Here is an 18333-nt window from a genome sequence, read left to right as displayed (position 1 = left end):
CTTTGCAACCGCATGGACTATAACCCACCAGGCTCCTCTGTCCATGGAATTCTCCAGGCAAGAAATATTGGAGTGGGTAGCCATTCCCTTCTCCAGGGGATCTTCCCGACCCAGAGATCAAACCAGGTCTCCTGCACTGCAGGCAGATTCTTTATCATCCGAGCCGCCGGGGAAGCCCTCAAAACCACAAGAGTTGTAGATTTTGCTAAAAGAACCAAAATATGCTTCCTCTAATAATTCACAACTGCTTAAACAATCTTTACAAAGTTATCGAAAAGCACCACTTAGATGGTAGGTGCTTAACTCCTTGAAGCCATGAAATTATAAGAGGAATAATAAGAAGTGCTGAGAGAAGAGTTACCTTCTGATTCTTTTAGAACAACTCAGTGTTTCCACAGGGCAGGACCCATAACACTTGGTGGCATGTGAGATGACTTTAGGTGATACACAACACAGAATTAAATAATGCTGAATCACAATGTGAATGTCATTCCCTTTATAATTTTCTTTTAAACTTCTGATAATTTCACAGAGAGAGCCCATTTTGGTGCTAGGTAACATCTCTCACTGCAACAAAGAAAGAGTAGGCTTCTTGGATTCAGGGCCTTGGCAGTCATTAGCATCCAGTTAGAATCTAACATCCTGTTTTATTTTTAATTTATTTTGTAGTTCTCTTTTTTAATGGCAAACTGATGCTGGTTTTTCACTTGGAGTAGAGGTTAGTTTCTTTTTAAAATATTTTAAAATTTAAAAGATAAATATTAAGTAAATAATAGTATATGAAACACTTAAGTGATTGAAGTTTGGCAAATAACGGCTATAGCCTAATGACATATTTTTAAAAAGTAATTTCAAAAGAAGGTATAAATGCGGTCTAGGAAAGAAACATGTGTCACTGTGTTTTCAATACTTATGACACTCCAGGGATGAACTCACCACAGCCTTCTCCTACATCAGGTGATTTCCAGAGTTAAGATTCAAGCAAAAATATAAAAGGAAAAAGAACCCACTCCATACCAATCTGGACTTCATAAACTCATGGTACAACAAATGTGCAAATGATCTAATATTTAGTAAGTCATTTGTTTTACACATAAACTTTCCAATTCATTGCAGCATCTTTTATTTGGTCTATACTAATGCCTTACAAAGGCAAACCGGGGTTGTAGAGTTCCTGCTTGGTTCTCAGAGCAAGTACCACACACACTTTTTGACTGAATTCTCCAGCCATGATTCAGAGCTGCTGGCCAAGTCTTCCAATGGCATCTGACTGTTCTTCCACTGCCATTGCCCTGTAGAGAGGTCTCCTTATCTTCTTCTGAATGATAATCATAGACAACAGTCTGTTGAGAAGAGTTTGCCTACCAGGTATTGCATGCTCACAGGCATGCTAGGCTGACTTAAAAAGGACAGCTGCAGAGAAAGAAAGCGGAGCTTCTCATCTGTGGTCAACAGTTTCTTCATCACAGTGGTGGTGTCCTTCCTTTTCCTCCTTAAGGAAAGGCAATATGTCTGAAGGATGGTGTCAGACATCATAATCAGGAGCTTTGCCCTGGGCTTGCCTTAGCCAGATCTGTAGTGTAACAAATGCTCCCACAGTCACGTGAAAAAAAAGCTGCCAGAGATTGCGCAGTTCATAGAGATACATGTTGCATAGACAAATTAAACCAAAAGTCAAAAAAGATTTGACATTCCGCCAGCTGGTATAGTAGACAAGTAAATAACACTGTTGAAAATATAAAAATGAATGATGGTTAGGGTTACAGGAAGAAGAAACAGATGCTGCAGCTATAAAACTTTAACAGGCCACAGGGTGAAATATGAGAGTGCAGTAAGGGGATTTTTCAACTACAGATAAGACAATGTAACATCTTTAAGACATTCAGTTATGAAAGCTCCACAGCTTAAGAGGGAAGTAGGGGTCTCCTTTTTTGTTTTTCACTTTTCAAAAGAAAAAGCGTTTTGTATCATATATAAAATAGATAACCTTCATGCAAACAAGCTAAACAAATTCCTCAAGATGACAGGCAACTAAGAAGCATTCTTAGGATCTTAAGGGTTCTTATCCCAGAAAAGTTAAAAAAACTCATACAAGTTATTCAGCAAATGGGCTCATATAACCTGAATCTGTATATTAATGAAATCAACAAACATTTATTTGTGTCCCAGGAGTTAACCTAGGTGTAGGGCCTGAGAGAAAACCTGAGGGAGAACTTATTCAATGGAAATTTATTTATCTACTTAGTGTTGTTCTTTACTTTCAATTTAACAAACACCTCACTCAGATGGAGCTTACATTCTACTGGAAGAAGGCATATTATAAAGTTTATATATAAGTATATATATATATGTGCATTTATATATATAAAATCAAGTAGTTATGTTTTAAAAAAGATTTTTAAAAATGGGACACAGAACGCAATGAGTGCTGATTTAGAAGATAAAGTACTCCCCTGCACCCAAACCCTGGCATTCACCTTTCCTCCTTTATTTTTCTCTACATTACATTTATTAAAACACTTCAAAAATATGCTTATTTTATTTGTCATCTATATTCTTCCAATGAAGTCCAAGCTTCATGAAGGGAGAGGTTTTTAACTGCCTTGTTCACTCACTTTTCTCCATTGCCCCAAACAGTGCCTGCTATGTATATAATAAGTGCACAATAAAAATCTGTTGAATCAATGAACTGTTTTCTAGAAGATATCTAAAATTCCAAGTCTGGGATATATAGGAATTACATATGATCACAAAGCCTTAGGAAAGAGGTGCAGGTCTCTGTGTGAAATTATATCCAGACTTCAGAACAGGAAGAACATTACAGTGTTTGTGACAATACAGAAAGAATGTGATGTTCTGCTTAATATGTTTAGTTCTTATACAAATCAGGACTGTGTTTGCTATCCAAGCAAAATTTAATTGGAAAAATTTATTTTATTGGAGTTTTGAATTTAAAAAGTTGAAAAAAATAGGAGAAATTTTCTTTTGAAATAATTTTAAATGTAAGAAAAGTTGCAAAAGCTTTTCACCCCAACCAAATGTTATCCTCATATAACCACAGTATAATCATCAAAACAGGAAATTAACATTGATTTTAATACTATTAAGTAACCTAAAGACCTCACTTCAGTTTTGCCAGCTGTCCCATAAGACCCTTTTCCTGGTCCAAAATCCAATCCAGGACTCCATATTTCATTTAGTTGTCAGGTCTCCTTGAATCTTTAACAGCTCATGTCTTTCTTTGTTTTCCATGACTTTAACAATTTAAAGAGTACTGATCAGTTATTTTGTAAAATGGCCCTTAATTTTGGTTCGCCTGATATTATCTCAAAATTGAATAGAGGATATCCAATTTTGGAAAGAAGAATACCAAAGAGGTAGTGTGTGATGTGTCAAATTACTTAACTTTGACCTTTTGGTAAGGTGGTATCCAACAGGTTTCTCCACTAGTTACTATTTTTCCCTTTGTAATCAGTATCCTGTGGGAGGATACTTTGAGATTATGTAGATTTCTATCCCATCATACTTTTGCCCACTAATTTTAGCATCTATTGATGATTCCTGCCTACCAAAATGGTTTGCAAAAACGTTTGCCAAATGGTCACTTTCAATTTCCATCATTCTCTACATTTATTAACTGGAAATTCTACTATGAAGAAGAGCTAGATTACCTGGTATTTTTTTTAAATAAATATTTAATATGTGGTTTTCAAAGGCTTTAAAGATAATGGTCTGTACCCCACAGATTACTTATTAATTACAAAGAGGGAAAAGATACTTCTGCAATGGAGATATCTGTTAGACATCACTTAATCGAATGATCAAATTTATTACATACCTCTTGACTTATGTAATTAGAGGTATACAGCATACTATACTACATAGTATGGTCGCTGAAATAATTAACCTGAATCTAATCAGAAGAGACACATCTAGATTATGGAGCATTCTATAAGGTATTTGCCTGGACTGTTAAAAAACGTCAAGGTTATGAAACACCAAAACAAAATAGAACAACAAAAAGGCCAGGAGATGGCACTGTAGGTTAAAAGATACACAACAACCAAACACTGCATAATTTGAAATCAGAGGAAAAGAGCTATAGAGAACATTTCGGAGACAACATAATCTGAATACGAATCCTATGTTAGGTAATATTGTATCAATGTTAAATTTCTTGGGTGTGATAAAGGTATCACTGCTATGTACAACAGAAAGATGTCTCTGTTCTCAAAAGACACATGCTGAAGTTTCCAGAGGTGAAATATCTTGATGTTTGTAACTTACTTAAAAAAAAAAAAAAAAAAAAAAACTGCAGGAACTTCTGCTTCGGGAAGATGGAGTCGATGTACTTTCCTCTATTCTTCCCACTAGGTACAACTAAAAACCCTGGACATTATATATCAAACAAGTATCAGATGACTCTGGATGATAAAGAGAAGAAGGCAGACAGGCTAAGGACCTTAAGTCTCAAGGAATGACACATTGGTAAATTACCTAAGTTTGTTTGCTTATTTTGCCTCATATACCCCAGACTTGGAGCTGAAGAAGCTGACAACTAGAAAACCACTGGATGCACACCAACAAAACAAACAAAACTCAATAAAATTTTGCTTTCTCTAGCCAAAAGACCAAGAGTGATGTGATTTTCCACGACAGAAACTTGTACATAACTATTCTACCTCAGACAACCACCACCAAAACCAAACCAAAACAAACCAAAAAAGCCAACACACACACAAACACACACACAAAAACTGTGACCACCTACATTCACCCCATCAAAGCCTATGTGGGGAGACTATAATGCTGTAAGGAGATGTTCTAATTCTCCAGGGCTTCAGAGAAGGCAAGTGGTAAGCCAGAACTTTGATTTCCACTGGATGGTAGGAGTCCCTCAACCCCACCCCATGGTATATCACTGGAGACTAAGAAGGACTGCAGAAATTCACCTCTACTTGGCATTAAAAAGGCAATGGATTTCTCATCAGAAGCTATGAAGTTCAGGTAAGAGTGGAACAACATTTTTCAAGTGTTGAAAGAAAATTAGCTGTCAATCCAGAATCCTATATCCAACAAAAATATCCTTTAGGAATGAAGGAAAAATAAAGACATTCTCAGATGACAGAAGATGAACAGAATTCATCACCTACAAATATACTCTAAAGGAATGGCTAAAGGAAGTTCTCTAGACAGAAAGGAAACCAAAAAAAAGGAACCTTGGAACACTGGATAGAAAAGGAATATAGCAAAAATACATGTTAATGACTAGCTTTGCCTTTTTAAGAATTTTCTAAATTATGTTTAATGATTGAAATAAAAATTGTAACAGGTCTGATATGTTTCTAAATATATGTAGAGGAAATATTTAAGACAATTATAAATAGAGGAGGACAAAGAGATATAAAGAGTTACAATCCCTATGCTTCACCTGAACTAGTAAAATGATGACACCAGTAAACTGAGATGAGTAAGTAAAATGTAATACCTACAGCAATATTTAAAAAGGCATACAAAGAAATACATTCAAAAACATTACAGATAAAACAAAATGGAGTTCTAAAAAAATGTTCAAGTAATCCACAGGAAGACACAAACAATAAAACAGAAAAATGAAAAAGCTGAAAACAAAAAATAAGATGGCAGACATAAGCCTTAACATGTTAATAGCTACACTGGATATAAATGGCTTAAGTATAGCAATTAAAAGATAGAGATTGGCAGGATGTATTAAAAAGCATAACAAACTCTATGTTATCTACCAGAAACTCACTTCAAATGATACAGGCAAGTTTAAAGTAAAAGGACGGAAAAAGATGTAGCATGCAAACACTAACCAAAGGCAAACATGAATGGCTATCCTACTATTAGATAAATATAAAAATACTTTGGGACTTTCCTGGTGGTCCAGACTCTGTTTCTACTGCAGGGTGCACAAGTTCCATCCCTGGTCAAGAAACTAAGAACCAGAAAGTAAAGCCAAAAAATAAAAATAAATAAGTAAAAATATTTCAAAGAAAGTAAAAATAACCAGGGACAGAGAGGGATATAATGATAAATGGATCAATCAAGTAAGAAGATCCAGCAATCCTAAATGTGTATGAACTAAACAACAGAGATGTAAAAACTGATAGAACTCAAATAAGAAATACAAAAATGCACAACTATAGTTGAAAATTTCAATATTCCTCTGAGTGTGCATGCATGCTAAGTTGCTTCAGTCATGTCCAGCTCTTTGGGATCCCATGGATCCCATGTAGCCCACCAGGCTCCTCTATCCATGGGATTCTCTAGGCAAAGATACTGAAATGGGTTGCCATTTCCTCCTTCAGGGGATCTTGACCCAGGGATCAAATCCGCATCTCTTATGCCTCCTGCATTGGCAGGCAGGTTCTTTACCACTGGTGCCACCTGGGAAGCCCAATGATTGAACTAGCCAGAAAAATCAACTAAGACATATAAAAACTGAACAACACTATCAACCAACAGAATCTAATCAACACTTACAGAACACTCACTTAACAACAACAGAATACACATTCTATTCAAGTGCCCATGGAATATATACCAAGACAAAACATATTCTGGGCCACAGAACAAACCTCAACAAATGTAAAATAACTGAAATCACACAGAATATGTTATCAAACTACAATGGAATCAAACTAGAATAATGGAAAGAAAATGAAAATATCCAAACACTTGAAAACTAAGTAACACAATTCTAAATAATCCATAGGCCAAAGAGGAAACTGCAAGGAAAAAAATTTTAAATACACTGAATTAAATGAAAATACAACATATCAAAATATGGAATGGAACTAAAGGAGTGCTAAGAGGGAAATCTGTAATATTAAATGTACACATTACAAAAGAGAAAATTCTCAAATCAAATAATCTAAGCTCTCACCTCAAGAACCCAGGAAAAGAAGAGTCAAATAAACCCAGAGCAAACACAAGGAAAGAAACAATGGAGGTGGTACAGAAATCAGTAAAATAGAAAATAAGAAAAAAAATAAATAAAGCAAAGAATAGGCTTGGCGAGAAGATCAATGAAATTAATAAGACTGATCAAGAAGAGAGAAGATACAAATGATCAATATGAGGACTGAAATAAGAAATATCATTACATATTCTATAGACATCAAAAGGATAGTAAGAGAATACCACAACCATCCAACACACAAATTTGATAACTTAAGTGAAATGGACAATTTCCTCCTAAAACGCAAACCATCCATTGTAAACAATTATGTGAATAGCTCTATAACTATTAAAAAAAACTGTAAGACTTATTAGGGTTTTCTTGGTGGTCCAGTGGTTAAGAATCCACCTTGCAATGTGGGGACGCTGGTCCAATCCCTTGTCCAGGAAGACCCCACATACTGCAGAGCAACGAAGCCTGTGTGCCATGACTGCGGAGCCTGCGTGATGCAGCTACTGAAGTCTGCACACCTGGAGCCTGTGCTCTGCAACAACAGAAGCCATCACAATGAGAAGCCCGCACACCACAGTGAAGAGTAGCCTGTGCTCACCGTAACAAAAGAAAACCCGTGTGCAGCAACGAAGATGCACCACAGCCAAAAAATAAAAATGATCTTTTTTTTTTTAAAAGACTTACTAATAGCTGAAGTAATCAAAACTGTATGGTACTGGCAGAGGAACAGACACATAGATCAACAGAACAGAACAGAGGATCCAGAAACAGATCCACATAAACATGCTAAACAGATTTTTTCAATGCAAAAGCAATTCAGTAGAGGGGAAATAAAAGGAAAAACTGATACATTAAACTTCATAAAAATTTAAAATACTTGAACTACAAAAGACTCTTAAGAGGATGAAAAGACAAATTAAGACTGGGAGAAGATATTTGCTACATATCTGACAAAGGACTAATATCTAGAATATATAAAGAACTCTCAAACTCAACAGTAAAAGACAAACAATCCCATTAGAAAATAGGCAAAAGACATGAAAAGACATTTCACCCAAGATGATACACAGGTGACAAACATGAAACTATTTTCAACACCATTAGCCCCTAGGAAAATGAAAATTAAAACCACAATGAGATTATCACTACACATCTATCAGAATGGCTAAAATTAAAAAATTCAGGCAACACCAAATGCTGACAAGGGTGCAGAGAAACTAGATCACTCACACAATGCTGAATCTAAAATGGTACACTATTAAACTAGGTCACTCACACAATGCTGAATGTAAAATGGTACACTATTCCGGAAAACAGTTTGTTTCTTAATACTCATGCAATTACCATGACCCAGTCATTGTACTCCTGGGCACTTAGCTCAGAGAAATGAAGACTTTTTTCACACAAAATCCCACCCATGAAAGTTTATAGCACTTTTATTTATAATAGCCAAAAACTAGAAACAATTCAGATGTCCTTTAAATGAGTGAAAGATCAAACAAACTGTGGTACAGCCATACCATGGAATACGATTCAGCAATAAAAAGGAACAAACCATTGACACATGCATGGATAAACCTTCAGAGAATTACGCTGAATAAAAAATGCCAACAACAAAAGGTTATATACACTATATGGTTCCATTCATATAACACATTCAAAATGAGAAAATTATATGAGAATACAGTAGTGGTTGCCAGAGATTAAAGAGGGGTTGGGGTTGGGGCAGAAGGGAACTATAAAAGGCAACATGAGGAGTCTTTATGGTAAAGACTGTTATATACTTGATGGCATCAATATGCATTGTGATGTTGTATTACAGCTTTCTAAGGTGGTTACATTGGGGGGAAACAGATAAATGTTATACAAGCATGCTTTATGACTCCAGGTGAGTCTCTCAAAATAAAAAGTCTAATAAGAAAAACAACTTTACACATTCATTTTATCTGCAATTTACATTATAAACAATGAGTATATACCCCATATACATAAACGCACAAAAAAGAACGAGATAAAGCAAATGTTGTGAAATGTTAACAACTGGTGATTCTAGGTGTACCAGTTTCCCAACTTTTCTGTAAGTCTAAAGGTTTTCAAAATAAAACACAGAGGGAAAAGTACAGTATCTAGTTTCTTCAGACTTCCTCTGATTTCCTATTTTATGTTTCTGGTCATGCAATGCAGCTTGCAGCATGTTAGTGCCCAGATCAGGAATTGAGTCCATGCCCCCTGCTGTGGAAGCATGGAGTTCTAACCACTGAACTGCCAGGGAATTCCCAGATTTCCTATTGTAAATGTTCCATATCAAGATGATCTCTATCTGACTGAACCCTGTGATTCTGTAAGTATCCAGAGCCTGGAGGAAAAGGCAACAAACAATGTAGTAGTGGCCTTTGAGGTCTGATCTAAAGGAGATTAAAAAATATCCTGAAATTGGGGATACATCACATGGTAAAACCTAATCACTTAATTTTTCCTATGGGGAAAAACAACATTATTATCACTCTGCTAATCATATTTGGGAAGCATTCAGTTTCAAGCCTGTCAATATAGGACATTTTTTTAAAATTTTCTTTTTTAAAGTATGTATCTGTTTACTTCTCAAGTTAAAAGAAGACCTGGGTGACATTGCTCTACCATGAGACTACTCTTAAAACTATCAATACTTTCATCTGTTCTGAGAAAGTTAACAGAGGTATGCCTATCCTTGGCAAGAGAACTGGTTCTAAGATCACCTAGATTCAAGTCACTGACTAACTATAAGAACTGTCTAGGCTGCAGTAAAAAATGGTGATAATAATAGGATTAGTGCTGGACTTTCTTTGAGGATCAAATGGCATAAGGAATGTAAAGGGCTTACCACAAAGGAAGAACTCAACACATTTTTGCATTATTATTAGCATTTAAAATTATTTCATTAAGGTAAAATAGCTAAAAGTATATTTTGTAAGGATAATCATTCATGAAACTATTTTAAAGTCAATATTTACCTCACATTGTTTTAGAATATGAAATAGTGCATATAAGTTATTAAGTTATAAACTCATAGCATTATAAAAGTCATGCAAATATAGGAATTTTGCTTAGAGATAGCATGATATAGTGGAATGAATATGACATTTAAAATCTGAAGACCCAGTTCAGTTCTGACTCTACCACTTGCTGGCTATGTGATCTCAGGATAGTATTGAAACTGCTTCAGATTTCTCTGTTTCAAAAAAGTGAGGATAATATACCCTCTGTGATAGACTGTAGAGATTAAATGACAAAATCTGCACAAGAATATTTCATAAAATTAAAGTACTTGTGACACCAATGAAGACAAGCTTTCACATCTCCTGCACGAAATGTCATTCATTATAACTCAATCTGTCAAATTTGACAGAAAAACAATTTCTAAAGCTAATATAAATGATTAAGAAAAATTAGGGGATTTAAAAAAATGGGGCCACTGAAACTAAAATTTCTAATATGTCTTTAAATAAAAGTCAAACGTGTATATTTAATATATTTCTCTAAGATTTCTTCTGAGTTTTAGGTACCCTTTTTTTGCAGTACTGAATCTAACATTTTTCTATGCAAGACAGATAAATGTGTCACCTGTAAGTGTTAAGTCAAAAGGCCTTGCTTGCTTTAACGTGTTTCAGCAAAGACACTTGAATCTGGGTAATCAGCATGGTTAACTCTCCCTTCTCTAACACATCTGTGCCTCCTCTAGTCTTGAAAATGGGAGTATGTATCTCCCTATCATTCAGGTACAAAACCTCCTCTCTCCTGAAGTCTCAGATCTACTCGGTCTTCGAATCTCAGGGAGTATTCCTTCTCAGCGTCCTTTCTTTTCCTATTCCTACTGCCATTACCTGGAGAAGGGGTAGGCTACCGACTCCAGTATTCTGGCCTGGAGAATTCCATGAACTGTATAGTCCATGTGGTTGCAAAGAGTCGGACACAACTGAGCGACTTTCCCTTTCACTGCCATTACCATAATTTAGGCTTTCATTACCTTCTGCCTCAAAACTAATACCCTTGCTTGTAGTCTCTTTGCTCTGACAATCTACACTATTCACTGCTAAATTAAATATCTTAAAACCCTGCTTTTGCTGTTCCCTCTTCACAGACCTTCTCAAAAACACAAAATCCTCAACCTGGAGTAAAAGCAGAGATTGCAAGTTGAATAATAAGTCACCGGAATATCTAGACATAGCCTTTACTGCCACAGGCTGATGACCTGCTGCCAATAAAGCCCCAGAACAGGAAGAGGGCTAACACTGAATTCACTGGGATCTATGTCCATTCAAAAGGGTCACAAAGCTAACAGAGGCTCAAATTGAAAAACGAGGCGAAGAACTTAATTTTATTTAAAGTGCCCAAAAAGTTAATTAGAAATGACACCTGAAATGAGCAATAATAGGAAGGTATTTCTTACAAATGAGAGAGTACATACCTGGTAAAGGCAGGCTGCTGTTCCAAGAAAAAACGCAACGATGTAATTAAAGTCCTCACCATCACTCTGCAAAAATAAAATAAAAAGTTACTCTTTCTGTGGAAGCCCATTTCCAAAAACAATCCATTGGGATAGGATATGACGTTTATGCACAAATGGTCAAAATTTTCAAAAGTGGCATATAAAAATACTCAAGTTGTAAAAGAGAAACATAAAACACATCATAAGAACCTGGGACTGTGAGGTAGAGGAAGACTACCAGTGTTCCTCTAGGTCTGGGCTTCCCCATCAATTATATCTTACCCAAGAGAAAATGAAAGCCAACGGAAACAAGTTTCCGTGTAACATTAAACATGTCTCTACTTTCCACTAAAGAAACCATATGAAAATATACAACACCCCAGCAGCCTATAAAGTTAGGCCTGCTTGTTAGGATTACTACTTGACTCAAATAAATACTGACAGTTTACATCTAGAATTAGCACATCACTGAACTGTCCAATGAAGTCATTTGACATGATTAAAATTTTTTTAAAAACACAACCAAAATTGAAAAGCTACTGTCCACTAGAGTGTGCTAAATCCCAATGAGGAAATTCAGTCACATGTATTATGTTAAAACCACTCAGAGGAAAAACAGAGATAGATTATGCATAAAAGTATTTCTTTTAAAAGAAAACTAATGGAGACATGTAAAAACCCATTTTTTTCTACTCCTTTTTGGTTCCTTTTAAATATTTGTATTTCTCATGCCTTTTGATGGAGTAGAACATAAAGCCCAAGCAGGAGAATCAAATTTCTTTTCTTCTAGATAGAAACATTAAATTTGGCCCTAATTTCAGGGAAAAGAAAAATCTCCCTATACAATAAAAATTTTCAGAAGACATGGGAGTGTCTCTTATGACCATGAGTGCTTGAAATAACATAAAGTGAACATTCCTTTTCCATTGCTATTGGGCAACAGAAGTGCCTGTAAGGCAGAGAGAAAATGGCTTATCCTAGTGAGAGGATCTTAAAATAGAAACCATTAATCTGTCTGGGATGGTTAGACCAGTTCTATCCCAGAGACAAGGAAGGTCAAGAAAAAGCCCTTCTACTTTAATAATTCTAAGACTTTTAAATAAGTTCTGCTTGATTGTTTTTTCTTCTGTCCTTTCAATGATCTTTTTTGATTATAAAAGTTCATGTTCATTGTAGAGAATCTGAAACAAAATGTTACAAAGAAGAAACTCATATAGTACATAATATCACAATTTTGGGAGAATTCTGCTAACCATTTATGTACTTCCTTCTGTACAAAAATATATGTACATTGAAAAAAATGGAATCATACTTTTATGTACTACTTTTTAATACTTCACACTATGTCATGAAACATGTTCTCAAGATACTAAATATTTCTCAATCACTTAATTTGTAATAATTACATAACCTTTAACTGTGGGGCTATACAATAATTTCATTGTCTTAAAATCAAATATTATATTTTCCCTAAATTAACACTATCACTTTATAACTCTCTTAACTGCCTTTGGAACACTTAACAGGATGTTTCTGGAGTAGATAAGAACTGGGTTCAAATCTTTACTTATTAGCTAGCTGTATGACCATGGACTATTATTAATATTTAACTTCAATTCCCTTTTTTGAAAATAAATGTTGTAGAGATTCAATGAAATATCAATTATATTGGCAAACACAAAGAACAGTAACTGACACAGTAAGTATTCAAAAACATTCACTAACTTCTCCTTCCCAGAGGTTACTATGTGCATCATTGATCAGATAATTAGGATTACATTTTGATATTGTTTAAATCTCTAATGTACTAGCCTTGTCTTCTCAGTGAGATCCTAACCTTCCTTCAAGGCAGAAAATAAATCTTACTACTTGCAAGAAACTGTGCACAAAGTAGGAATTCAACAAATGAATGCCAAATTGAGTTGTGCTTTGGAAAATCTTTATTTCCACTTACTAAAGAGAATATCTATAAACATATTCTTCCATTCAAAAAATAGTCATTCATTAAACACTGATAGCCCAAGTACTGTGTTATGCAACCAAGGACAGAAAACAAGTCAACACAAAATGAGGAAGCTCAACTCTAATCAGGAAGGCAGAGACTGGTAGAAAGTAACAATTTGCATCCAAAGTGGTAACTGATGGGATAGGTGTATGTACAGGGTACTAAGGGAGCCTACTGGAGATGCATTTAATTCTGGAGAAAAAAAGGATCAGGGAAGGTTTGTCACAGAAAGTAAAGCTTAATTTGCATCTTGAAGGATAAACCAGTAGACAAGGTAGGACAAGAATTCCAGGCAAACAGAGTAGCTTATGCAGTTTTAAGAGGAGGATAGGATGACTCCAAGGTCTCCTATTTAGGCAACATTTGAATGATACTAAGTTGGGCTTTCCTGGCGGTTCAGATGCTGCAATGTGGGAGACCTGGGTTTGATTCCTAGGTTGGGAAGATCCCCTGGAGGAGGGCATAGCAACCCACTCCAGTATTCTTGCCTGGAGAATCCCCATGGACAGAGGAGCCTGGCGGGCTACAGTCCATGGAATCACAAAGAGTCGGACACGACTGAGAGACTAAGCATACACAAACACTAAGTTGGGAATATAGGAGGAAAAAATGGGCTTGAGAGAAGAAAAAATGAGTTCATTCTGGACAAGGTATTTTGGAGTTGCTAGTGAGATATCCAAATAAATAAGTTTAGTAGACATTTAAGTCAGCTTCAGGGAAGAGTTTAACCTAGAGGTCTAGTTTAGTAGTCAAAATGAAATAAAGGAGTATGACAACGAAATGCAAAATATATTTCTTGACTGGCTGAAAGACTGGAGAGAGGAAAAAATATAAATATAAAGGATATTTGGGGTCAAATATGAATTGTGAAATCTGAAAATAGATTTTATTATTAGCTAATACTACATTGGTCTTCAGTTTCTTTGGTTTAATAAAGGTATTGTGATTATGCAGGAGAAAATTCTAGTCCTAAAGACAGACATATTGAATAATTTTGGAATAAATCTGTCATAATACTGACAATTTTACTTTCCAATGATTCAGAAAAAAAAAAAGAAAATAAAGAGAGAAAGTAAGAAAGAACGGTAGGTATGTAACAGCTCAGTTCAGTCACTCAGTTGTGTCCGAATCTTTGTAATCCCATCGACTGCAGCATGCCAGGCTTCCCTGTCCATCAACAACTTCCGGAGCTTACTCAAACTCATGTCCATTGAGTTGGTGATGCCATCCTACCATCTCATCCTCTGTCGTCCCCTTCTCCTCCCGCCTTCAGTGTTTCCCAGCATCAGGGTCTTTTCAAATGAGTCAGTTCTTTGCATCAGGTAGCCAAAGTATTGGAATTTCAGCTTCAGTCCTTGCAATGAATATTCAGGATTTATTTCCTTTAGGATGGACTGGTTAGATCTCCTTGCTGTCCAAGGGAGTATCAAGAGTCTTCAACACCACAGTTTAAAAGCATCAATTCTTTGTCGCTCAGCTTTCTATATAGTCCAACTCTCACATCCATACATGACTACTGGGAAAACCATAACTTTGACTAGACAGATCTTTGTTGGCAAAGTAATGTCTCTGCTTTTTAATATGCTTTTAATTATGGTCATAGCTTTTCTTCCAAGGAGCAAGCGTCTTTTTAATTTCATAGCTTTTATTCCAAGGAGCAAGCATCTTTTAACTTCATGACTGCAGTCACCATCTGCAATGAGCCCCCCAAAAAAATTTTTGGAGCCCCAAGAAATAGTCTCTCATTGCTTCCATTGTTTCCCCACTGATTTGCCATGAAGTGATGGGACCAGATGCCATGATTTTAGTTTTCTGAATGCTGAGCTTTAAGCCAACTTTTTCACTCTCTTCTTCCACTTTCATCAAGAGGCTCTTTAGTCCTCCTTTGCTTTCTGCCATAAGAATGGTGTCATCTGCATATCTGAGGTTATTGATATTTCTTCCAGCAATCCTGATTCCAGCCTGTGCTTCATCCAGCGCAGCATTTCTCATGATGTACTCTATATATAAGTTAAATAAGCAGGGTTACAACATGCAGCCTTGACATACTCCTTTTCCCTGATTTGGAACAAGTCTGTTGTTCCATGTCCAGTTCTAACTTTTGCTTCCTGACCTGCATACAGATTTCTCAGGAGGCAGGTCAGGTGGTCTGGTATTCTCATCCCTTTAAGAATCTTCCACAGTTTGTTGTGATCTACACAGTCAAAGGCTTTGGCATAGTTAATAAAGCAGAAATAGATGTTTTTCTGGAACTCGTGCTTTTTCAATGATCCAACAGATGTTGGCAATTTGATCTCTGGTTCCTCTGCCTTTTCTAAAACCAGCTTGAACATCTGGAAGTTCACAGTTCACGTACTGTTGAAGCCTGGCTTGGAGGATTTTGAGCATTACTTTGCTGGTGTGCGAGATGAGGGCAATTGTGCGGTAGCTTGAACATTCTTTGGCATTGCCTTTCTTTGGGATTGGAATGAAAACTGACCTTTTCCAGTCCTGGGGCCACTGCTGAGTTTTCCAAATTTGCTGGCATACTGAGTGCAGCACTTTCACAGCATCATCTTTTAGGATTTGAAATAGCACAGCTGGAATTCCATCATCTCCACTAGCTTTGTTTGTAGTGATGCTTCCTAAGACCCACTTGATTTTGCACTCCAGGATGTCTGGCTCTAGGTGAGTGATCGCACCATCATGGTTATCTGGGTCATGAAGATCTTTTTTTTTAAATAATATGTCAATTTATTAAAAAATGGAGCATACTGAACAACAAACTATCTTACATCTTTAAGGAAGAAAAAACACTAAATTTGAAAAGACATCACCCACTGAATTTGGACACAACACCTCTACTCAATTAAGAGAAACATTTGTACAGTTCAAGTCTTTATTTTTACACCCTTCAGGCCATGAATTCATAGGGAATGGGTTCCAACAGTTCAGGTTCCTTTCCATTGGTCCTCACAAAGTGTGCTTCTCTGGGTGGAGCAGGCTGGCACTTCAGCTGAACCCAAGTCCCTTTATCTTTGGCTTCCTTCTTTTTCTGATCATTTTCCTTCACACGTTTTAGGAAGCTATCTCGGCTCTTAAGAGTGCTTAATATGCTCGATACGCACATTAATTCTCTTGGCAAGTATCTTGCCCTTAACTTGTTTGTTTACAATGATGCCAACAGCATGCTGGGTAACATTGTAGACTCTCCCAGTTTTGCCATGGTAACATTTGTGGGGCATTCCTTTTTGAACAGTACCCATTCCCTTGATATTTACAATATCACCCTTCTTGTAGATTTGCATGTATGTGGCCAAAGGAACAACTCCATGTTTTCTAAAAGGCCTAGAGAACATGTAGCGGGTGCCCCTCCTCTTTCCCTTTGCGTTGGTCATTTTGGCGAATTACTGGAAGATGGCGGTTCCGGCCGAAAAAGATGGAGATCTTTTTTGTATACTTTGTCTGTGTATTCTTGCCACCTCATCTTAGTATCTTCTGCTTGTGTTAGGTCTGTAACATTTCTGTCCTATATTGTGCCCATCTTCGCATGAAAATTTTCCCTGGTATCTCTAATTTTCTTGAAGAGATCTCTAGTCTTTCCCATTCTTTTGTTTTCCTCTATTTCTTTGCATTGATCACTTATCTCTCCTTGCTATTCTTTGGAACTCTGCATTCGAATGGGTATATCTTTCATTTTCTCCTTTGCCTTTAGCTTCTCTTCTTTTCACAGCTATTTGCAAGGCCTCCTCAGACAACCATTTTGCCTTTTTGCATTTCTTTTCCTTGGAAATGGTCTTGATCACTGCCTCCTGTACAGTGTCACGAACCTCAGTCCATGGTTCTTCAGGCACTGTCTAGCAGATCTAAACCCTTGATTCTGTTTGTCACTTCCACTGTATAATTGTAAGGGATTTGATTTAGGTCATACCTGAATGGTCTAGTGGTTTTCCCTACTTTCTTCGATTTAAGTCTGAATTTGGCAATAAGGAGTTCATGATCTGAGCCACAGTCAGCTCCCAGTCTTGTTTTTGCTGACTATATAGAGCTCCTACATCTTTGGCTGCAAAGAATATAATCAATCTGATTTCTATATTGACCATCTGCTGATGTCCATGGTAGTCTTCTCTTTTGTTGTTGGAAGCAGGTGTTTGCTATGACTAGTGCATTCTCTTGTCAAAACTCTGTTGGCCTTTGCCATGCTTCATTCTGTACTCCAAGGCCAAATTTGCCTGTTACTCCAGGTATCTCTTGACTTCCTACTTTTGCATTCCAGTCCCCTATAATGAAAAGGCCATCTTTTCTGGGTGTTAGTCCAGAAGGTCTTGTATGTCTTCAGAGGACCATTCAGCTTCTTCAGCATTGCTGGTGGGGCCTAGACTTAGATTACTGTTATATTGAATGGTTTGGTAGCTGTTAATTGTATTTCTTTTTAAAACCTTTCTGTAAGTTTGAATTCTTTCAAAATAAAATGCTGTGTGGTGGGGGAAACAGGGATACAAATGAAAAAAAAATGCTATTCAGTCACTAACAAGAATCTCTATATACTGTCATGAAATGATTTACATAGTTAGATGGAAAAAGATTCAAATCAATATGAATAATATACTGCCATTTACGAAGGAATAATTTTAAAAGAATATATAAGTAAATATATAAATATACACGTATTAACATATGTGGGCTCCCCTGGTGGCTCACTGCTAAATAATCCACCTGCAATGCAGGAGACCTGGGTTTGATCCCTGGGTTGGGAAGATCCCCTGGAGAAGGGAACAGCTACCCACTCCAGTATTCTGGCCTAGAGAACTCCATGGACTGTATGGTCTATGGGGTCACAAAGAGTCGGACACAACTGGGCGACTTTCACTTCATTTCACTAACATATGCACATAGCCTCTCTAGAAGGATACACCAGTGGTTGACTCTGGGGAGGAGAAATGGGAA

The 18333-nt window shown here is 36.5% G+C and overlaps 1 protein-coding gene and 1 pseudogene across 2 annotated transcripts in view; both read right to left on the bottom strand.

The window, feature by feature from the left end:
* Positions 1-1099: 1099 nt before the first annotated feature.
* The window catches only part of SEC22A (SEC22 homolog A, vesicle trafficking protein), a 94360-nt gene continuing 77126 nt past the window's right edge, over positions 1100-18333 (bottom strand). For both annotated transcript variants that reach the window (XM_020901170.2, XM_020901172.2), the window contains 2 exons: positions 11382-11447; positions 1100-1726 (listed from right to left, as the gene is read on the bottom strand). In XM_020901170.2, the coding sequence (XP_020756829.1) occupies positions 1526-1726; positions 11382-11447 (267 nt within the window). In that variant the 3' untranslated portion in view covers positions 1100-1525. The remainder of the gene's footprint in view (positions 1727-11381; positions 11448-18333) is intronic.
* Positions 16285-16826, bottom strand: LOC110142131 (large ribosomal subunit protein eL21-like; annotated as a pseudogene).

The sequence above is a fragment of the Odocoileus virginianus genome, chromosome 4 (assembly GCF_023699985.2).
Source record: "Odocoileus virginianus isolate 20LAN1187 ecotype Illinois chromosome 4, Ovbor_1.2, whole genome shotgun sequence".
Classification (NCBI taxonomy): Eukaryota; Metazoa; Chordata; class Mammalia; order Artiodactyla; family Cervidae; genus Odocoileus; species Odocoileus virginianus.
Note: the sequence above shows the minus strand (reverse complement) of the source record. Positions and strands in the feature narration are given on the sequence as shown.